This window comes from Astatotilapia calliptera, chromosome 9 (genome assembly GCF_900246225.1).
Source record: "Astatotilapia calliptera chromosome 9, fAstCal1.2, whole genome shotgun sequence".
In the NCBI taxonomy this organism is placed as follows: domain Eukaryota; kingdom Metazoa; phylum Chordata; class Actinopteri; order Cichliformes; family Cichlidae; genus Astatotilapia; species Astatotilapia calliptera.
In genome coordinates, this window is record NC_039310.1 from 24838998 (window position 1) to 24862763 (window position 23766).

Genomic DNA, 23766 nt, shown 5'->3' on the forward strand with positions numbered 1-23766 from the left:
ACCACCATTTCTGTCTCTCCGTTTAGATGTGATGTACTCTTGGAGGCTAATGCACACATTTCTCTTCTCGCCGACATTCTCGCTGGAGACACTCATCGACCTTTTTCCCACTGTAGCTTGACAAGAGAGCAAGCTGCTCGCCACTTTTCAGAGACGAGAGCACTTTCTCTGGGCTATTTTCAGGTAAAGGCAGCAGCAAGGTAGACGGTAGAGTGAGGAGGGGGGGAGAAAAAGGAGGGCAGAGAATGAATGTTTTGTTCGTTATTGAAAAGTACATTTATCTGCAATAGTGCTTCAATTTGATTACTCATTATATTGTACATTTTAAAAAAATGCACTTATAAAATATTTCATTTGGTGGTTTATTTGTACTTTGTGTTCATGATAGATTGTGCAACCAAGACACTTTCAATACATGTTTAGAATTCCAAATTGTAGTAATGAGCCTTTCAAAATATAATTTTACTGGACTTGAGAGGGAAAATTGAAGAGAAGCTGAACATGATGCACACACACACATTTGGATGTGACTGTTATTTCACTCAGACTTTTCTCTCACTGCATCTGGTCAAGTCTACTGCCTCGCAGCGAATCCTCAAGTCTCTGCATCAGGGCTCATTAGCTGCAGCCCACTAAGCATATCTGTTAAAGCCTGCTGCTTCCTCCATGTCCTGCATTGCCACCACAGTGCTGGCATACCTGATTTTCTTTTTTTTTTCCTCAATGAGTGCTTCGATGGTGGGTCTTGGTGGGGAATTATCCTTATTTCAGTGCATTCTCCTCTCCAGTAATAGTCTGCTCGACAACTGAAGTGCCCGCCTCAAACTAAAATGTCAAGGTGCGTATCTGAAAAGACGGTGTGAATAAAGTCTTTGGAGAAGGGTTGAGCTGTATTGACGGGGATGGCTCAGCTACTAAAGTAAAGGCTTGTCATTATGATACCTGGCAAAGAAATTGGCCTCATGATTGTTTTTCAGGTCTTTTTGTTTTCTACCTTTTAATTTCTTCCTCGCTGTCCAAATCAGAATTTTACTTTCTACCAGAATTTATACATTCATGGTTCACTTTATCAAAAAGACAGGTTTTTATAAATATTTTCTGCTCTTTAACTTGACGCCAAGGAAGCCAATGTTTATGTCTGCTGTGAAATGTAAAAACCACAAACACGTGTTCATTTAGAAAAAGTGTTAGTCAGTGTTGTCTGTTTAAACCCTGGCTATTTGTTTGCATATGGATGACAGAGAGGAAAGTGTTTCCTTTCAAAGGACTCATTTAAAAGGAGCCTTTTTAATTGTTGTGTTTCATAAATTCCTGCTGACCATAAATTATTCATAAGCTTTGCAAATCAAAGGCGAAACCAACATAAAGAGTCTTAGTAAGGTGTTAGCCGCTGCGTGCTGCCAGAAGAGCTTCAAAGCTCCTTGGTGTTCACTTTGCAAGTTTTCACTGAATAACGGAGCCTCTGCATCCCCTCAAGGGTTCAGGTTTCTCTTTTAGTTTGCCACCCGTGTATTTGTTGTTGTTTTTTTTGTTATTGGTTTTTTTAATCATTGAAAAATGTGCACCAAAGTACAGTTTATGTAGTTGTATGTAGTTAGCAGTTTGCTTCTGCTGTGCTTTTTTTTTTCAATTTCAAATAAAGTTTTAATTTGCCATATTCTGTTATACCTCCCGATTTAGTAGAAATATTGATAAATGGACTTTATTTATGTAAGGCTCTTCTAGTGTTATCACCCAATCAAACCACTACATTACATTGTGGAGGGTTGTGCTTCATGTACTTAATGTTTCTATCGCTCTCCGTTGTCAGCCTCTATTCACCCTTCAACTATTGCTACTACTAACTTTTTTGTTGTTGGTCTTCTTCTTTTCCCGGTAGTTTCCATTTCTATTTTTAGTTATTTTACCATGTGGCCTCGCAGTTATCAGGGAATGCTATAGGGTGATGGAAGTGATGTTGTTTTGACTGCATATTTGCACAATAATTTTCCTTTGAGATTGCCACCCAGTGGGTTAAATACTTGCATAGTGAAAGCAAGACTCAAACCAAAACAATCTTGACATCAGTGGTAATCACTGTGTTGCCACCACATTGTACAATCAACATTCCTTTAATAATAATAATAGGGTGAAGGAAAACAGTTGCCTGTTGCTTGTTTAATCACAAAGGATTGACACAGGGAATAGTTCTTCTGCTGTTTAATCAGGATGTTATTCAGGTTCCCGCAGCTGAAAACATTTTTGGAGCTGCCCAGTGCAGTTTTCATTTCTACTGACTGCACTGAGCAGTAAGCTGAATACACCGGGGTTAAATGCCTCGCTCCCTTCGTTGTTGGTAGTATTGTTTAAGGTCACGAGGTCATTTTCAGTGTACTGTCTGTACCCGGTCTTTTTTGTTAGCAATCTAGGTTTGAGGCAGCAAATTGTCGGTTTGATACTGAGGAGTAGTTTGCTCATATTGCCCAGGCATTGTCAAGAAGACCAAGACACCCACACATTCCAGATGAGTTTCTTCTGAGCATGAAGCTCATAAGAAATGATTCAAATTATTTCCAGACATGGTTTGTTGGTGTGGTTTTGAAATTGTTTCTTTTGGGAGTGTTCTTTGTTTTGTTGTAGAAAAGTACTTTTTTAAAATTGCTTTGAAATGAATCTCCACATCATGGTATGAACTCTTGCACTGCACTACCCAAAAAGCATTGCAGTATAATTGGCACGTTAGTTATCTGCTTATATTTGCCTTCAAGGTATTATGGGCAACGTGGCTGCAAAATGTGCTTCAAGCTATACGTTTAATCATTTTATTAACATATGTCTAAATTTCTCAATATTGTTTTTTTTTTGTCTTTAACCTGAAACTAATGGTGGTTTTAAAATGAATTACACATTCATATTATTGCATACACATCATGCTGTGGCACTGCTCAGAATTTCTTTACTTTACTCCCGAGTACATGTGCTCTGCTCGTTCACAGCTTACTGATCAGCTCCTAAGTACCCACCTTTATATATCTGCTGTAAACAAACCACCCAGCACAAAACAGCGGATTACTACTACTAGATTCAATATCAACCTTTTTCAGACCTTGACAAAGCAAGGGTATATTTTCTTAACAGAACGTACAGTGTCAGCATGGCTAGTTGGTGCTGCAATCCCTTTGCTGTGAGATGAATATGTTGGTCTCTAAGGACTGAGACAGAGGCAGTGTATGTTTATTTTTTTCGAAGGAAAAGTGCAGTGGCTCGCACCATACCGACCACAAAGACAGAGCATTGGATTATGCCATTGGAGATGTTTGTTGTCTGTCTGTTCAGTTTTTATTTTATTTTATTTTTGACCATCTTCCTTCTTTCCACGGTTGTAAATCCACACTTACTGCACACCTTGTTCTCTGTGTAGAGGGAAATTATAGAATTTGCATTGACTCATTTTAAGTCTGCTACAAGTAAATATTTTATACTCACAATGAGAATGTCTTTCCACTACAAGAAAGCCTTTTTTTTTCTAAATTTTTGTAATTCCAGAACAACCAAAGAAGCTTTTTTTCTAATGTTGTAGTAAAGAACTGCTGACCATATAAAATAGTGCATCTATATTCTATAGATTTATTCAACAGAAACATCAGTAGAAGTAATATACTGGTGAATAGTACAGCCTTGGCTTTAGCAGTACTCTTGTAGGATTTTCCAGAGCTGTTCTGCATTGGATTGCTGCCAAAGTCCTTCATCCAAGGCTTTTTGAGACTTTCCATGAATTTACTGGCCTTTTAAGTTATCCACACTATTTTGGTAAGTTGTAAATTTGGGGTTTGACTTTGCCATTTTGCTGATGTGCTTAAGCTTATTATTCTGGTAAAAGGTCCTCTTACACCTCAAGTTTTGGACAGATTCTTTGGACTAGTTCAAGCACTTTTGCTGTAAATATGGCTCTGAATTCATTGCTGAATTTGGTATTCTTCTCCTGAAAAGGTGGTTTGCACCAAATGGCTATTTTTTTGGATTTGAAAAAATAAAAACAAGTGCATGCATCAAACACTTATATGCTGTAGTTCCTGACACCTGGTGTGGCCATTTTTCTTTTTCTTTCTTTTTTTATTGTAGTACATGTCATCGGCTTTCCTTAGAGTCAGATGGTGTATTTCAAATTATTTTGAGACCTTCCAGACTTGGCGATCCATCACCATTTTTCTTTGCTTTCTTTGTCTTTGAGAGGTCTTATTTATGTGAGTGATAGGTGCTGTCACTCCCTAATGAGAAGCTAATTACTCATACCTAAGTAGATCCTGATCGATATAGGTTTTCATAACTTGTATTTGGTGATTTAAAAATCTGATATTGCGATGCATTGACTGATTATTATAATTATTTTTATTTTATTTTATTTTTTTAAAAATAGACATACAAAACGAAGACATCTGGCTAGCATTTTTATGTGTAATTATATACTCTCCTTGGATTAGCTACTTGTTGTTTGTGTCAATAGTGAAGTTGCAAAGTGCCCTCTGGTGGACAAACTGTGTAACATTTTTACTCATATGGTTTGAAGGGTGTTTCTCCCATTTCTTTACCTTTTTAAGACCTTTTCATTCAGTCATTAGCCATTATAAATAAATTGGTCTACACCTAGTTTGAAACTTTATTTAATGGACGAAAGGCGTGACTTCTATGTACCAGGTTGCTTGTGATAAAAATATGCTTAAAAAGCCAAATAATTTCATTTGCACGTTCTTTTTTTATGTGTGAAAACAACAAGACTACGCAACTTTTTACCCTATGGAAGGATTAAAAGTATCGATAGTCCTGCTCTCAATCCCAGGACTATGGTCAAGTTCATGCTCGATGAGCTTGCTACCTTCAAACAACATGCATCCTGACATGGAGTGAGCTTGCATCTATAAAGACTGCAGGCACTGAGGATTGCTGGCTGGTGATTTTTTTTTTCCCACCCTTGATTACATCTGAAGAAAACTGTAGTTTTAGTGTGTTTGCTTTGAATAGAACTGTAAAGAAATCCACATTTACTGAACAAGCAGAAAAGCAAACACAAAAAACTCAGCATGGCTCGTTAATCTGACTTTGTCTTTGTAAATATTTAAATTAAACATTTTCTATATGTGCATTCTCTCTCCCACTTTCCAGACAAAATATTAATGTCTTGAATTGGATGCTGTACTTTGCCTTTTGCTTAATAATAAAGACATGCTGCCTAAAAAGATACAGACATGGAATCTCACACACCATAAGTGCCATTAGCCTAGTTTAGCCACCAGCCATGTTGTTATTAGCCAATCCTTTTTTCTCACATTTTGTAACAGTCAGCATCTCCTGGATAGGACCATTGGTGCCAGCAGTGGTTAATGTAATGGATAGTTTGTCCTGGAAGGCTTTTATTTGCTGACTCTCATTTTGTTTTTCATGGATGCCCTCTGTTGCATCACTGAGAGTGACGGGCGGTAAGTAGACAGATTTAGGTTGTCTTGCTGTTTTCATCATATATTTACTTATATATGGAAGTTACTTACATATTTACATTTTAGTTTAGTTCCTCACTCTGCTTACACAAGATGTATGAGCTACATAGCAACTATTTCACACATCGGATAATTCTGTGCTTTAGTTGAAAGCGTAATAAGACTATTAACTTAATTGTAAAAACCCCATTCTGAATATCATGTAATACCTTAGTAGCACACACACCACCTGTATTCTGTTTACCGTTTATGACAAAATTGTAACTAAATTGAAAACTACAATAGGCATTTTCTGAGGACAGCTGATATTGGCTGTGAATTATTGATGTATCTGACTAGGGTGCAACTGTGGATCATCAGAGAAGTTAAAAATGTTTAAAATACACATTTGTTTATATTTGACTCCACTCTGCCTGTTAGACATTTATGCAAATTAGTGCATATTTAGTCACCTCTTTTGCATATCTTGAAATTTCAGGACACTTCATCTTCTTAATGTATTAATGGAAAAGTGTTTTTGTGAAGTCTTTTTTCAAATAATGAGTTTTCCCTGTCAGCCAGATATCCTCACGTCAGTATCAATTATGTACACCAGAATTTCCTTTTTACGCCTTTCCATATTCTAAAGGTTTTTGCAGAGGTGTTGTTTGTATTATTCGAAGTCTGATTTATGCAACATTTATTCCTTCCAAAACAAAACATGGAAAACATATTTTTTGATTGTTGGCAGTAATTCCTGATTAAGTTAATGATAAAAATCCCTGCTGTCAAAACCTATGATTCAAGTGTGCCAACAAAATTAAACAAGATGTTTAAGCCTTACAGTTCATTACACTTGTAGCATAGACATGCTCCATTGAATTGAATAAGGACTTATGTAATATTCAGCTATATGATGAATGTTGAGTGCACATACACTGGCCAGTAATTATGAAACAAATAGTCTCACAACCCTGTTAAATCATTCAGTGGCCACTCTTACATGCAAAGCATGCTCTTCCATTCTCAGCTGAATAGCATGAACAACTGGGTTGTGGTAATAACAACAGGTGGCCAGATGGAGGGTAAGCAATGAATTATTTTTAAACTTTGACAGAGTCACCACGGTAACACAACACAAGGGAATGCAAACAAACTAGACAGATTCAAACGAACTATGCAGTTATGTGGGATCCATCACAGCCTCACAACCCTGTTAAAATATATTATTTTTAATGAGATTTACTTATTTTTTGCTGTTTTATTGAGGCCGATATCTATAACTCACTGTATGCACTTGAACTTCCACTGTGCAGTCAGCATTGCTGGTACATGATCATACCCATCATTGTCGCCCTCTCTCACCCAGAGAAACACTGTCTGTATTTGCAAGCATAGAAGCTCTCCCAATCAGATTTTTTTTTTTTAATTTCAGCAAGAAGAGAGGTGAATGCAGGTTATTTTATTTTTTCTTCCAAAAAAGAAGACCACACTTGAGCGTGAGACATTCTTCATCATGAGAACACTTCAGCCAAACATTATGCCAATAAAGGAGGAAGGAAGTCTATTCTTTCTACATGAATGTTCATATTTTACTTTGCAAACTGATAAAAAAAAAACAGCAGGCCAGAATACATTAGCCTGGGTAAACATCAACAAAGCAGCAGCCTCTTTTTATTAGACCCCTACGCCTGGAAGCAGTGGGTTGAGGGGCATTTCATTTCGAGAAAGCGAGCGCGTCTGTCGGTGCATATTGTTTCCATGATGGCAATTTATTTTGCCAGAGTAGCAGGACAAGTGTGCATTATAGAATGAAGGCTGATAGATAAGAACAATAGAAAAGATACTTTTCAATTCTTAATGTTGTTGAGAGATGCACTGGCTGTGCTGCCTGGTTGCACTGAATACTAATCTTTCTGGGTGTGGGCTGAGGGGACATGCAGTGTTCTGCAGTGAAACCTTCCCATCCAGCTTTCTTTTTTCTTCCCTTCCTCTGTTTTTTTTTTTTGTATTCTCCACTAACCTCCTTCCACACAGCAGCTCAGATGATTTTGTAGTTACTTTGCAGCTGGGAGCATTCCATGCAAAACACTTAAGTGAGCCTGAGCAACAAAACTGCATCTCATAAAACTCGAGTTGCTGGTGAACAAGCACAGAGTGTTAAGTGACCAGATATTTTCAGTGGCAGACCTCTGTATGGAGTTGCTTGTTTTCCTGTAGGATAGCATGTTATTGATGGAAAGAAGAATATAGTATAACATTAGAAAGCTTGTACTGTCACTGGTTCCTTTGAAATATAGTGCTTTCTCTGTAGACTGACAAAAACCCACCTCTTGTGGACTGCAGGCCTTGAAAGTCGTCAGCAGGAACACAACAACCAAAAGTCATGGGAAACCAATGTTATTAACCAACTTCGAGAGACAAAGGAATGAAGTTTCAGGTATCTGGTTAAACTTTAGAGCAAGTGATTGAGGTGACTACCAATGAAAGTGAAGGACATTGCTGATTGACATGTGGTAAGGTGGTAAATGTTACAAAGGCAACAAGACTCAAGACTGTTTTCTCTCAACTGACAACCAGTTACCAAGCAAAGGGCAAGAAGTGAATGACCTTCTTTGTGCACAGATCTTGACCTTAACCAAGTAGTTGTAGTTGCCAAAAATCTCATCAAATCTTGAAATGTAAGGTATTCACTACTTGAATACTCTTCAAAGACCATCCTCACACAGTCCATCTGGGCAGTGCCAAGTGGACAGTCAGTGTTGAGTCTGTGACACATGGGCCTTTTTATAAGTAAATAATTTTTTTTCAGGAATTTAGTGGTGACAATATTTAGTTCATATTTAGTTTTGCCAATTAAGCACATAGATGGCTGGCGGTGACATGGTCACAGCAACTCTTTGTGCAACTGAACTAAATTTAGTAATTGCATACAATAGCAGAACTGCGTGTACATTCTGTGACAACAAGAATTACCGTAATCAATGATTTATAAAAAAAATAAACTCCTTATAGCAGTAACATGTTCTAAATACACATTAACTGGGATTTGCTTTTATTTAACACATGAGGCTTGCTGTCTCAAATGTAGTAACAAAATACAGATAATGGAACAAATGTCAGCTACACGCCTTATTTCGGAGTTTGTCACTCATAATCCATACAGATCCAATTTACCTCAGAAGGTTTGGAGTCAGCACATCACACATTTGCATGCAAGGGTACAGCTTCCTTCACATACTTAGCTAATGTTATGCTGGAACATTTCCCAGGGGTAGCTTTGAATAGGCATCAGTCATTAAAGCAGTAGTAACATAGAATTTTGGAAGAATGACCACAATGCCCAATGTTCTACTATTAGAATAGTCAGGCCAGACTTTTATTTTTCCTCCACTGAAATTCATTTATCTTTAACATGTACTTGTGGCACTGCTGAAGTTAAGAGATGAAGGTAAACCTTTTCATTCGGCAGGTACATTTTGCCTCCCCTGACAGATCTGTAGACACATGCTGCCACAGGAAAAAGTGACGAAATGAGGAGAAACTCTGCTTGTGTTCTTTGTTGTTCTTGTTTCCTAAAGAAGACGTGCGTTGAGACTGACAAATAGACTTTTGCCCTCATGCATTATATATGAGAGGCAAGCAAGAAGGGCTATTCCCTCATGTGTGTGCCTCATCACTTGTTTAGCCATATCATGATGTGTGTATACTATGCAGAGGAGCTTTAGCTATAGGGATAATAACCTGATTCACTCGTACTCTGTTTCCATGGCGATGAGGAAAATATTACAGAATAGATGCGAGTAATTGCTTCTTCTTCAGAATGTGCGCTTGCATGTTAAAGGGACATTTTGTCTATGGCTGCAGCAGAAATCATATTTTAAAACACGTGTACGAGTTCCAGGGTATGGTTGGCGAACTAAATGAGATTTCAAATGAGGAGTGTTCAGGTTCCTTTTTAAATGAAGCCAATGTGTAGGTGCCCTTGGCCACTTCATAAACAAATCAATCATTGACATAACCAACTATACAGCTGAGCAACATATTTACAGTTTGGTTCAGAAAAGGTTTTAGTCTATATGGCAAATTACCTTTTCTTAACAGCTGTTAAGAGCGTATGTGGCAGGTATCCATGTTTTATTGAAATATCTGTGCATTAGCTGATAAATTAGCATTCTTAACCTCTTGTCTAAATATGGTCAGGCCAAAATGCTGAAGTTGAAGCTTGAGAATATACCTTCACAAAACCACAGGTACCGTCATGGAGACTGAACCGATCTTATATATACATTCTATATATTTTCAAATTTTTATGGCAGCCCTATGTCATATACACTGACTCGTCCTGCGGCAGTGTGTTTCTGTGTTATTCTACAGAGATGTGATTTAAAGCAAACTCTGCAGAGAGAGGTCAGCTGGCAGTGGCGCCCTCCCAGCATCTCTTTAATGGACTGGAAGAGATTCACTCGCAAATCAAACAAGCCAGGCGGAAGAAACTCAAGAAGAACATACACACACACACATGCTAGACAGTTGAAAATTTGTTCTCCTGGCCTAAGTAACAAAAAAGACAGCTTGTTTATTTACAGCCGTATCGCTGCACCTCACTTTATGACAACAAGAAGATTGTCCAAATGTGTTTGGGTGCAGTTGCATGGGTGCTCTTTGACCTGTGAAGCACAGAGCTGGAAGATGCGCACCATTTGGAATCTTTTATTCAAAGATTAAATGTCTGATTGAAAAAGGCCTAAGAGAAAATCCATCTGTACTTAAAGCCACTTAAACAATGGAAGAGGATTTGAACTTGAGACTAATCTGCTCATATTTCTGCCAAAATGAAGTCCGCTTGAGGAAGATGAAAGAAGGAGAGATTCAAAATCCCTCTGTTTGAAGTTTAAATCATGCCTCTGCACTATGAAACTGGTCTGAAATGACACCTATTAGTCTTTGTTTGCATGAAAAAAATTAGGTTTGTAAAATAAATTGAAACAACTACCTAATAATCATAAAGCAAGTAAATATTACAAAATAATCTGCATTATGCGATTATATGGTTTTATTAGTGCATGTCATTATATGACCTAATCTAATCCATTTCTTTCTGTGCTTTCTGACCCTAATCTCCATCACTTGCAGTCAAAGCTGTGGCACATAACTTGTGCTGCAGTTTTATTTAATCAAAGCCAAACATGTTTCCTGTCCGCCCTGCTGTCACTGCACGACCTGACTAACTTTACTGTAGAAAGAATCATTTTATAAAAGACTAGAAACTTTTTATTTTTGTTTATGTTTCGATCTTTTCAGCTAATTTCTCACCTTGTTCGCTGTGACAACTATATAGATGTGAATAGCTCACTTATTTATATTGTGTTTAGGCTCAATATTATGCATTCTTTGGACTGTGTCTGATGTAAATGACAGATTGTTGGCATGCTATACATCCCCCCAGCTAATTTATGGTACCTTCTGACTGTGTCGTTTTATTTATTTTTTTTTTAAATGCATCAAGGCAAACTGGAACATTTAGACAATTTTTTTTTCTTTCATTTTTTGGTTAAATCCTGGGCAAACCCCCAATGTTATGTTCCCCAAAGTGGACTAAGGGAACGCAAAAGAACTTAAAGAAGGCATTACAGCATTTTCAGTCCAATTATCTGAGCAATGGTCTTGAGGTTAATTTGAGTGATAGTCTTTCCAGGAAGTCTGCACTTCTGTTTTAGTGAGTGAAATTCTCAAATTTCATGTGAATTGCATTACGTGGATACAGACACCTGGATACAGTCTCCATATAAGCTAAGTGCTGACTGTCTCAATCCTGATTAACTCATGACAGCATCATCCTGTACTTTTAGGTTTTAGCCACAACCATCTCTAAGACTGTCTGTACAAGGGCTCAAAGGGACTCAAGAACTCCTTTTCCCATGGTGTTATAAGTGATCTAAGATTTATGCTGGAAGATGATGTGTGTTGCAATAAACATCTGAATTAAAATACAGAAACTGTGCATGCAGCAATAGCAGTACACAAGACTTTGGTTGACAGATACACTCCTGCACATCACTGTGTTTGTTCAGAATCAGAATTAATTAACTATACTGTCACTAATGCTGGAGGCATTATCATTTTGTCCTGAGGGAGAATACATGTAGCCATGCCCAACACAATATAGTTAGAGCTATTAAAGCAGCAAAGGGAGATGAGCCAAATCGTCTCGTCTGACATAGCATCAAATGAATTGAGCAATTTCTCATTATTTAGAACATTTTTAATGGTCTGTTCTTTCTTAGATGATTGCTGGTTTGGGCATTATGACTGTTACTTTGTCAACACTTTCAATGTTTCTAAAAAGTCAATATGGAAACTAACCTGAAAGGTCCTCTTAAAAGTCAGGTTTGTTGTAAAACTCAAATGAGCTCAACGGAAGTTGATGTCTTGTGACTAAAGAGCTCTTCATCCAAAGATAGGAGCCATTATTTTCATTTCCAGCTGAGTACATTTTTATTGTAGGAGCCACTAAATTAGCTTTGTGTGGTTCAAAGTTCATTTATGCAGTTAATTTTTATAAAACAAGACTATTAAGGATACCCCCACTTGACCTGCCTCGTCAGTGGTCCTGAAGGTTTAGGACTTCAAATTGCATACCACTACTTTCAGTAGTGAGAAAAAATTGAAGGAAAAGCAGCTAAATGTATCTTATTTTGCCTTTTCAAGCATACTTCAAATCAAATAGTTGTTCATTTTGTGACTGCTCAAAAGCTATGTCGATTTTTCCGTTTGTTTACTTCAAGGAACACTGACATAGTGTTGTGTTATGCACTCTCGGGGTTGACTCAAAACTCATAATGTCTGTGCATGCTCTGCCGATTCAAACATGACAGTTACAGAGGACTAGAACACATCAGGAATCTGTTTTTATTCGAGTTTGGACCTGGATCCATCCACAGCGTCTCTCTGTCATGTTTTGGTCACGCTTCAAGCTTTCCTGTCAGTGAACTCTCTCCTGTACCTCCCAACATTTTATTTATTTACTTTTCCTGCAAGCTCTGATGCCTTTCTCCTTGCTGTGCATTTTATACCTCATCTCTCTCCCCCACTCTTCTCGCTATTACTTTAGCACATAAGGCCTAGGTAATTAGTCCAATCATTATGATAATTACAGATCACAGAGGCCTGATCGGGAAGGTTAGACAAGGTTTTGTCCTGTGTCTGCACCCTGAATAAGTGATTACCATTATTCCCTCTGAGCACAGAAAGAGCAAAAAAAAATTGACACAAATTCCCAGTGAGGTTTCTGTCCTTGCTCTTTTTGGCTTAATCATGTGTTCTTTGATTATTACTCTGCTTCACCCCAAGCAAGTTCCAGTTCAATACAAGAATACTGCATTCTCACAGTTAGCTTTGCTAGCAAGATTTTGCTCTCATTGATGCATAGTTTTCAATGTCATTCCCATAGGTATGTTGATCTATATGGAAATACTGGTTGAGTCATTAGTCATTGTAACAGTTATTTCGGCTGCTGCATGCTTCAAGATTCCTGTTTTGGCTCTTAGCTTGTGCTGTCGGACTAGTAGTGAACATTTGCTGTTACTGGACAGCTTGCTGAACTTACTTAATCTTGACAGTGGTGAAGATACAAACACTGACTGTCAATCTTGGACTTGGACTAAAGTTGACATGGTGATAAAACTTGATAAAACTTTTCCTAACATCACACTTGGAAAGGTTGAGTGAGTTTGAATATAAACTTTACACTTGAAAATGAGTTATTGGTTAAAGATACACTGTGACATTTGATGCTTCTCTGAGCAGCAGCTGTACTGATCCTTGTAGAAGAGATAACAGAACTGCATGGACATTTAGATGAGCCCTTTACCTTTTCCAAATCGCTTTGGCTACAGAGCTACAGAGAGTGAGTCATGCCGTAGCCCTTTCAGCAAAGCGATCCACTTCAGGTTAGGTTGCCCTCCGGGCTGGATTTCTGTAAATGCTTACAGTCACGCACATAGATAAAGCTGTTAATGTTGTGATGGAATCATCCCCAGCTTTAGATTGCTTTATCTACACTGCCGAACCATTTGCATATAACACATAAACAGTTATTACTTAGCAATGCATGAGGATTTGTCTTTTCCTTTAATGTGCATTACACAGATTGAGGGCTCTGCTGTGTTTGCTTTACATTCCATTATTGCATGTGAGTGGTTGCACTCTATAGAGCAATTTTCCTTCAATTTTGTCACCGTATTGTAAATCGTACTCAGTCACATGCTGTATCGACCACAAAAATCAGCAGTGGGCTTTGTGCCACTCTTGTAAAATCTCCAATAGGATTTTCATTTCTGCTGAAAAAATAGATTGTTCCAGAGAGATGGCTCAGCGCTGAATTAGACAAAATAAATCACACTGTAGACTGTCAGCTCGCAGCCCACAGCATTATGCTCATCGCTGGATATCTGAAATAATCTCTCCACAACAAAACCAACTGAGCTCATGGCTGGGCATGTTTGTTGGTTCTGTTTGTTGAAAGAAAAAAAGCTTCCAGTCACCTTTGTCGCACCACAGATTCGCTGAAGTTGTGTCTACATTAGACGATCAGCTTTCATCTGTCACCCTACCGTTTCGCTGCTGCTTCTCTAATGCAGAAGCTCTGTTGCTGCTCAGATTCTATAAGCACTCCAAATGTCTGTGAATTTCTACTGTAAATAGTGAATCTTTGGCATAGGTGACTGGAGCTTGAAATGTCATTTATTCTTTCTTGATTTCAAGACATGTCTTACATGCATACATGAAAGCTATAACGGTTAACTCTTTATTGTGTTAGTTATTATTCTTCAATCTCAGCATTCATTTTATTGTCAACTACAGACCTTTAAAGTATCTTAAACCACCTTTGTGGTAGTTCCTGCAGAGTAGGCAGATCCAGAACTTCAATTTACCATGATGATTGGTGGTTAGTAGTCAATCCAGCAACCAAAAGTTAGTCATTTTCAATTTCTTAAATCTATATCCTCTATGTTTAATCTCACTAAATTAATACAAACTATAAGACCTGATAGACATAACATTAGCAGAGCATAAATGTTATGTGGGTAGTGTGGGAAGTTTAAAGCTTTAAGAACTTTTTTACTTGAATCTGCTTGAGGTGTTCTTCCTTGTGACCATCAATTGGCCATGCAGCTAACTAACTGGTTCCTTGTTTTAATGAATGTGGGTAATGGGAAGTGTGGTAAATAGCTCTGATTGCTCTTATCTGCAGGCTAATGATGTCTTGGGCTCTTTTCAATTAAGGTGGGAACGAGGTCACTAAAAGGTTTTTTTTCATAGCTCAGCCATTCAGCTTCATTAAAGCCTTTCGCATGTATTCATTAAGGCTGCAGCCACAGGTGCCCAAAGCACATGCTCTGCTTCCCTCTTTTATCCTCTATAAACTAATTAAGAACTTATTAATCCTCCATCAGTAGCTTTGGGCTTTGGACCCTTCCTGCAGAGTCCCTTTTGGCTGTGGTTTTGGCACTGGTCTTTCTATGTGCTAGCCACACTATTCAGTGCTGATGTGTGAAAACTTGGGCTTAAAAGTCATTCACCCATATGTTTTTTTTTTTCTTTTCAGATGCTTTAATTTCTGAATTGCCTTAGTTTCTTTCTCCAACATGTATGAGTTCACACAAAATGTAACAGACAAAATGTGTCACACTTAAATAGTTCATATCATTAAAGAGATTTTTATACTAGGCAAAGATAACCCAAGGACATTTTTAAATTTACATTTTTTAAATGATCATTTCATTTATTTCAAGTAAGGGAAAAAACATGATCAAAGCCTACCTGGTCCAGTGTGAAAAAATCTTGCCAAAACTTAGCAACTGGTTGTGCCAACCTTGGCAGCAAGAACTGCAATCTAGAATTAATGTTAACTGGCAATGAGTCTTTCACATTACTATGGAGCATTTTCTTTCCCCAAATCTTCCTTATAGAATTAATTTTTAATTTGACCAAACTGAATGATTTTTTAGCATAATTGGCCTGTTTAAGGCCATGTCGAACCATCTAAATCAGAGTGAAGTACTTACTTTGACTAAGCCAATGAGCCACTCAGAGTTGGACTTGCTGGTGTGTTTTGGGACATTGTCCTGCTGCATAGTTTGAGCTTCAGGGCACGAGCTGATGGCCAGACATTCTTCTTCAGGATTTACTTGAGCAGAATTCATAGTTTGATATAATCAGGGTGTGAGGCAGCTCAGCAGTCCATTTCACCATACCACTACCATGACTGACTGTTGATATGTTCATCACATAAAATACTGTGTTAGCATTATGCCAGATGTAAACCTTCTAAAAATGTTTAACTCCTGTTTTGTCAGTCCACAGAAATTTTTTTCTCAAAAGTCTTATTGGTTAGCAGTGGTTTTTATCTTTTCATTGATAAATCAGGAACACTCAGTTGAAATGAAGGAAATGAAGGCTTATAGTTCTTTAGATGCTCCTCTAGATTCTTTTGTCACCTAGTGGATGGGTCAGTCAATCTTAGGAAGGATCATCACTGTTTAAAGTTTTCTCCATTTGTGGTTAATGTCTCTCACCATGGTTTGCAGCAGTACCAAAGCCTTAGAAATCGGTTTGCAACCTTGTAGATGTCAATGACTTTGTTTCTTTAGATTGTAGCATGAAGTGTTGCTTTTCAGATCCTTAAGCCTGATTCATTTCGCCAGACAGATTCAATTTATTCATTCTTTATTTTACAGGTATGGCAGTTATCGGGCTCAGGAAACTGACCTCGGCTTTCTAAAAAATGTATATATATATTAATGGGGAAGGGGGAAAAATACAAAATTTAAAAAACAGGAGGTTGAGAGTATGTTATGCTAATTAGGCATGGATTTGTGTAGTTTATGCCATGTGGCACTTAATTCAAGGATGCTAGTCTGGGAAAAGCTGTACTGTTCAAAGATTGCTCCGGCAATGTATCAGAACAATGTAGTTTATTTTTAGTTAGTGATCCACTCATGATCTGCTGATCATGCCGAGAACGTGCTTCCTGAAACACATTCCTGGATCCTGATTCCTGGAATGTGTATTGGTATTGGTGGTTAAAACGGTTGCATTTTCCCCACAGTGGGCTTTTATAGAGTAAGAATGAGTTTACAAAAAAAATTGACCTTGAAGCACTGCACGAGAATATGTTAACCTCTTTATTAAAATTGAATAAATAAAGTTGAGCAGTATTCTCAGTCTCGTGCTTTCTTTTGTAGACACATGGGATGCAATCAAAGGTAGCAATACAAAGTGATAATTGCTATTTTTAACATGCCAGAAATAAATCCCTCTTTCACACAGCGTCATTCGGCCAGGCCTGCCAACTTCAATATTTAACAAGAAATAATCTCAAAATGCAACAGCACAATCTTCTGTCAGCCAACTAAATAAATAAATGAATAGTCAGATGCAGTATATTCCTACTGGTCAGACCAAAAAAGCAGTCTGCTTTGATGACAGACTTCGAGCTTCATTTTCTGCCTTTCTGAGGAGGGTTCATCTGCAGTCCACTGCCCCTCTTTTACCCACATCTCTGCAAATCTTCAGATGGGAAAAGAGGTGACCCTTGGTCCATTTATTGAGATGGACGGCAGACTCTTGGATTTGAGAGAAAAATGTGTGGAAAGAGTCAATAAATATCTGAAAATAACTGCCGTGTTTAACAGCATCACGGATCGAAAGTTCTACGTTCAGACAGCGAGTGATGGTCAGGCTAGGGTTGTTCTTTCTCACAGAGATGTGTGGCTGGTCCTCTTCTGTTTCTGTTATTATTATTTTTTTTGCTGTATGTGGCTACCTGCTGCACATGACTATGTGTCAAATGAATTTCACATGGTTTGCTCATTATTGCATCTGGGCAAGGACACAAAGCCTAGAGCAGCTTTGCCTGTGTTATTTCCTTTTTATATCCTGCAGTGATACTTTATATGGAGCCATAGTAATTCCTTAGAATTTGGCTTTCACTCAGTTCAGTAGCATTAAAAATATCTTTGTTTCTGGATTTGTAGGTCAAACAAAACGGAGAAGGTGAAAAAAGGGAAAAATTACCTCAAGGTTCCTCATAACTCAGACTCCTTTTCCCAACCCCAAAGCTTCTCTCCGTGCTTTTGTCGAGCATGCAATTCGCCAACGTGTCATGGGCTCCATTTTTATCTGTCACATTCGTTTGCGCGTGATGGCCGCTGATGCTCGGCTCATTAAGAATTCTCCCCCCTCCTCTTCCTCCTGCTGCTGTTGCTGCTGCGGCTCTCCTTGAGATCCGAGAGGCTGCGACTCACTGACTCACATTCGTCCTTGACTAACACCCCTATCCTTTATTTCCGCGACTTTGCCTTTTATACTTCTCTGATTCCTTTCTTTCCTAGGTGCTTCTTATCTAGTGTTTCCTTCTTTCTCATACTGTTCTTTTTGATTTTTACTTTTGTTATGTTCCCAACCTGTGTTGATAAACTGTGCTCTGAATCCCTCCCAGAATAGTCTTTATCCTGACCATTTATTCTCTCTGTCTGTCTCTGTAGGAGCTGGTGGGCAGTAACCCTCCGCAGAGGAACTGGAAGGGAATAGCGATCGCCCTTCTTGTCATTCTGGTCATCTGTTCGCTGATCGTCACCTCCGTCATCCTGTTGACACCAGGTACACGGCGCAGGATGGAAGGGGGAGGGACACCATACACTTCACATCCCTGTGTTTACAAGGCTATTATTATGCACCAACATGCTCATTAAGCTTTCACAATCAATCTCACCACGAACAATGCAAAGAATAAAGTGTGAGTGTCAGTATCTCAGTCCTTGTGTGCTCCAGGCTTTCATGCCGAGTTTGCAGTGTCACTCGCCCTTAGCATCCACATGGGCACTCTTGCTGTAAAGGCTACATTTAGTGAAGGTCAGGAAACCTAATTGAAGTCAGTTTACGCAACATTGCTTTCTTCCTAAACATAGTTGCCATATGTCTTTATAATGTTGCACACACACACACACACACACACACACACACACACACACACACACACACACACACACACACACACACTTTGAATGCCGTTTTTTCCCCCTTGGTTATTTTAAGGCAGTTTCAATTTCGGGATGACCTTCAGGATTTCTGTTTGGAAATTTTGATTAAAGTTAAATCAATAGACCATCTGTTTATGGTCAGGCTCATAAAGCTGCTTGACGTGCTTTTATGCACTGCCAGAGTCAAATCTGTCAATACAACTGGTAGTGTGTGTGAACTATAATTCAGCTCCAAAGACAGTAATCACTGTGCACTTGTTTGTGATTTTTCTGTCACAGGGAATTGTAGCTAATGTCCACAGCCCAGAGTGGGGTCAACCTTTACTAAAGAAATTCAGTGTTGTTTTTTTCTGTAGTGTTCTTAGAGATGTACACCGATGTAAGAGCAAAAATATCACCGGGGTAGACTGCGGCTCGACGGCAGGTGTCAAATCAGCATGACCTAAACCTCCTTGTCACCTCCTGGCTGCAGTCTCTTCCTGTCCTGGGGCATTTGTTGTGGATTTGGATTAAATTGAGCTGCTTTATGTGGCAGTACAAAACACGTCAGGCCAACAGGAGTCGGGCAGAAAGTGGACACCAGGCAGGTGGTGTCTCCAGCTTGTACTTTGTCCTAATCTGACCCTCCCTGTGTTGATTTTTGTGTGTTCAAGCAGAACTACTGCTCTGCTGCAAGGCTTGACACATGCAATCGTTTCTCCCTCGTTTTGGTCTCAAACAGACATTAAACTACTTAGGTAAGCAGATTTTAGAAACCTTTGGATATTAAAATATGTTGTGACCTCATGAAATCCAATTCTGCAAGTTTGTGCGTTCTAATTGGATGTCATGAGCAACTGAGTTGAGCTTCAAAGACAGTTTATTTTGCTCTTTGAGATACTAGTATTCACCATGCGCAATTAATTGAATGGCTGGATTTTTCAAAGTCAAATATTTTATCTACTTGGAGAGTTAGAAAAAAGTTTGGAGATACTCTTTGAACTGGGATGTTTGTCAAAAAAAAGCAGCAAATTCCCTGAAAATAATTTTTTGTAAGGTTTGAGTGATTAGTCTTTCAAAGAGTAAGCACAGATGCAGTTTGTGTTAGGTACCTTAGTTGTGTTAGATGCTTTTGATACCATTTGTATGCCTGTAAATTCTGAAAAGCTTATGTGTGCTTAGTTTAAAGCCCCAAAGCTGAATAAATGGCTAGACTGACTCAGAGTATAAGGACCTCTAAAGGTCTCTGTGAATTATGTTTACAAAATCAGAAATCTCAAAAGAGTAAGTTTTGCTTTTGGAAAAATCCAGGCAGTCTGCCAAAGGACCTATGGAGATTGCATTTAGCCAACAAATAGTCCGTAAAATTTTAACCTTGTACTAATGCTGTGTGTGTGTGTTCACTAGTTAAACTTCATTTCCAACTTCCACTCACCATCTTCATAACTCCATGTGCTCAGCTGTTTCCCAATATACACTGTCCTCTGGTGCTGTTTTGACCTAATTTGGGCAAAAGATCAATGACCTTGGTGTGGCATCCATTGCTGCCTCTCCACAATTCACAGGAATCAGAACAAACGTGCACACAATGATCCCCTAACGATCAATGTCTTATTTGTCATTTTACAGGCACTTTTCCAGTTTTATAGGAACTGCCACCCCGATTAGGGTAGCAGCCTTTACATTCTTGTTGTGCCGTGCAGCATCTCCACGAGGGCTGGGCATTTAAAAGCAAAGATACTGTTTGGCAATCACTATTTTACTACTCTTTAGCAGTTATCGTCACACAGTGGTGCTTGTCACATGAATTCTAAATATTGTTTAATTCCAACCCAAGTTAAAGTAGTAAAGAAATCACTCTCCTTTCATGTCAAATGGCATTCTGTTATAAAGCTTCTCACTTTTTTGGTAGTTAATTAAAGGATACGTGTAAACTGTGAATCTATTAATCTTATGGGTTTGTCTGGTGTCACATTTAAAATGGATGGGCCTTATCAAGCTGTGAGACTAGTTTTGTTTTGTTTGTTTTTGCACATGCAGATTGTGGCTAAGATAAACCTTGCTGTTAGGATCTATGCATTTGTAGAAACAGCTAGCATTAGCAAGTAAACAAGTGATTTATCACTTTTCACATATAACCTTTCTCTTACCTACCCATCTTGTACAATGAGATGTGGAGTTACATTGCAGTTTTAAAAAGATTCATCACATACAAAAAGAAAACCTTGATGATGAAGAGTGGCTATGAACTCCTGTCATTTTTAGTTTAAAAAAAAAACAGGCAAGTTAAACAACATTTTTAGATTTAGCCTCTCCAAGAAATAGCTTATTTTGTCACTAACTTTAACCAACTGCTTTACTAATGCACCATCATTTTCCTTTATATTTTTAAGATCACCACATCCCACCCATTCTACCTATTTCACAAAATAGTTTGATGGTTTTCTTTTTTAAGAAAATCATAGATAGGTAGGTAGATACTTGATCCCACAGAGGAAATTATTTTGTTATAGCAGCAGGATAAAGATTAAAAACAGTACAATTTCCAGTAATTAAACAAACTAGTAAAAGTGCCACAGGTGCATAGTGATGGCCTTGTGCTGTAAAATTTTACATATATATATAAAAAAAAAAAAGAAAATAAAAATGAGGTTAAGTTAAAGATGAAAATAAAAATAAGACTGAAACTGAAATGGAGAGAGACTGAGACAGAGTAGTGCAAATGCATTAACAAATAAAGTGTATGCTATAAATCTAAGAAACAGCTGTACGAGGGTATAATACACACACATTTCTGTGTGGGAAATCTTATACCTGTCAGGTGTGTTCATCTGTCAGAGAAGGAAGAGTAACTGTACACTTTCAAAGAGAACGATAGGAATGACTTTCTGAAGCATTTTTTATGGCAGCAGGGTTGAATAAGTCTGAGGGAGAATGAACTCTGCTGCCTCACTAGTTTAAAATGGAGTGGGTGACATGGGTCATCCATGATGGAGAGCAGTTTGTTCAGTGACCCCATGTCCCTCACGGACTCAAACGCCTTCAGACTCTGGCCAATGATGCTTCAAGCCCCGTGAATCGGTTGGTTGATCTTGACCCCACCAACAAACCGATAAGAGCAAAGAGCAGATGAAAGTCATACTTTCACTATTCCTAAATACTCTTATACACCATAATATACCACCATCCAAGCATATATAAGTGCTTCTGCTGGTCGTGAATCATCACGATTGCCAAGATATCTGCTAATAATCAGGAATATTAGTCCTAATTATTATGGGGTTCTTGCCCCAACCCGTCGTGGCAGATAGCTGCCCGTCCCTGAGCCTGGTCCTGTAGGAGGTTTCTTCCTGTTAAAAGGGAATTTTTCCTTTCCACTGTCACCAAAGTGCTTGCTCGTAGGGGGTCATATGATTGTTGGGTTTTTCTCTCAATGTATTATTGTAGGGTCTACCTTACAATATAAATTAAATAATGCTGAAAAGTCAACATTGAACTCTTTCAAGCTCTTTTTTTTTTATATTTTTTAATTTCTGCACAGCTTTGCACAACATGTCAAGCTTGCTAACCAACCCCCCTCAATCAGTCCGACTCGGCCCCCTACCATACCCCCTGTATACATATGACTGTACACCAACCCACTCAACCAAGTGTGCCGATGACACCACAGTGGTTGGGCTCATCTTTGGAGATAACGCAGCATACAGAGCAGAGGTAGAGATTGTGTCCCGCTGGTGCTGAGAAAACAACCTGAAGCTGAATGTACTTAAAAGAAAAGAACTACATGTACTCATTATAATCAGAGAACAGGTGGAATCTGTCTCCACCCTCAGGTTTCTGGGCACCCATATCTTTGCTGATCTTACCTGGACCCACAACACAAATGTTAAGAAGGCCCATCAGTAGTTGTACTTCCTCTGTGTCCTTGGGAACAATAACCTGGACCAGAAGCTGCTGCTGGACTTCTACCAATTCTCAGTGGGGAGCGTGCTCTCCTACTGCCTGGGTGTTTGGTACACAGAGGGTAATTAGCAATACCCCCATAAAATCATTGGCTGCCCTCTGCTACCCCTGGAGGCCATCGCCAGATCCTCCTGTCTCAGGAAAACCAGGGCCATCACAGGTGACCCCTTGCACCCTGCCCACCACCTGTTTGACCTGCTGCCCTCTGGTTGATGACTCAGGTTAATCAGGTCCCAGACCTCCAGGCTCACAAATAGCTTTCCCCCCCTATTTTACACACTGCTGATGATGATGATCTCCAAAGGTGCACTGGTATTCCATTATAGATGGCACTGCGGTCTATTCAGGCTTCTGTCTGTAGAGAAATTGTTCTCTCCATCTTAAGATAAATCCCTTCCTCCATGACTGAAAACAAAATTGTTGGCATTGTAAGAAAGCCTTGATTCTCAGTTACAAAGATAAAAACTACCAGTTTAAATCCTGCTCCATCTGTTTCAGTAGGAAGAATTTACACTGGAAAAATGAAATCCTATCAAGGCAGTTGTCTCTCATTTAAACATAAAAAGCTCCCTTTTTGTAAATGAAAAAGAAACTTGCTACACTCGCGAAGGGGGGAAAAAAATAACACCACATAGACAATGATGGATGTTGAAAATAAAGACAGATTACATTACCAGAATCCGGACTAAGCAACAGCATTTCAAACAATGAATTTTGCTAATTCTTTTAAGAAAATAAGACTTTAACGGATTAATTAAAGATTAGAACATTTAGTAAAAAGATGTTTTGATGTGGTTTAAATAAACCCACGGGTTCAAGATTCATCACTGACATTCTTTTAGCGCTCTTAAAATGCTTTAGGGATGATTGTCCTGTTAAAATACTAAATACAGTCTTCATTCAGAACAATTTGTTTTGGATTTTGGGAGCAATCATACCCCGCTGAGTTGTAAACTGTAGCATGGCAGGTCTGGAGTTATGAGATAGCATTTTGTTTCCTCTCACTTAGGAGGGTTGGTTGATGGATGTTTCCCTTTCAGACAGGGCAACCAGTTTCTAACTGCACCTGACAACCACTTGAGTCACACAGACACACACATGCACAAACATTCAGCACACGCACAGAGTTTTGGAATTCTTCTGTTTCCTCTTCTGACAAGCTTCATCTCCTTTAACTGATGGCTTCGTATTACTAAGAGGCTGCTCTGTTTCCTACGTCAGTACAACTAGGTCAGATGTTCACTATTGGCATCTGGGTATTCTACAGACTGAGGGATGTCTGGCTGACTGACAGCTGTGACAGCTAGCTGAAACTGTGGGAGGATCAC

At 38.7% G+C, this 23766-nt stretch overlaps 1 protein-coding gene across 6 annotated transcripts in view; it reads left to right on the top strand.

Annotated features, from left to right (window-relative positions):
- LOC113029320 (dipeptidyl aminopeptidase-like protein 6) overlaps positions 1-23766 on the top strand; it is a 261437-nt gene that overhangs the window by 169496 nt on the left and 68175 nt on the right. For all 6 annotated transcript variants that reach the window (XM_026180141.1, XM_026180142.1, XM_026180143.1 and 3 more), the window contains one exon: positions 18002-18116. In XM_026180141.1, the coding sequence (XP_026035926.1) occupies positions 18002-18116 (115 nt within the window). The remainder of the gene's footprint in view (positions 1-18001; positions 18117-23766) is intronic.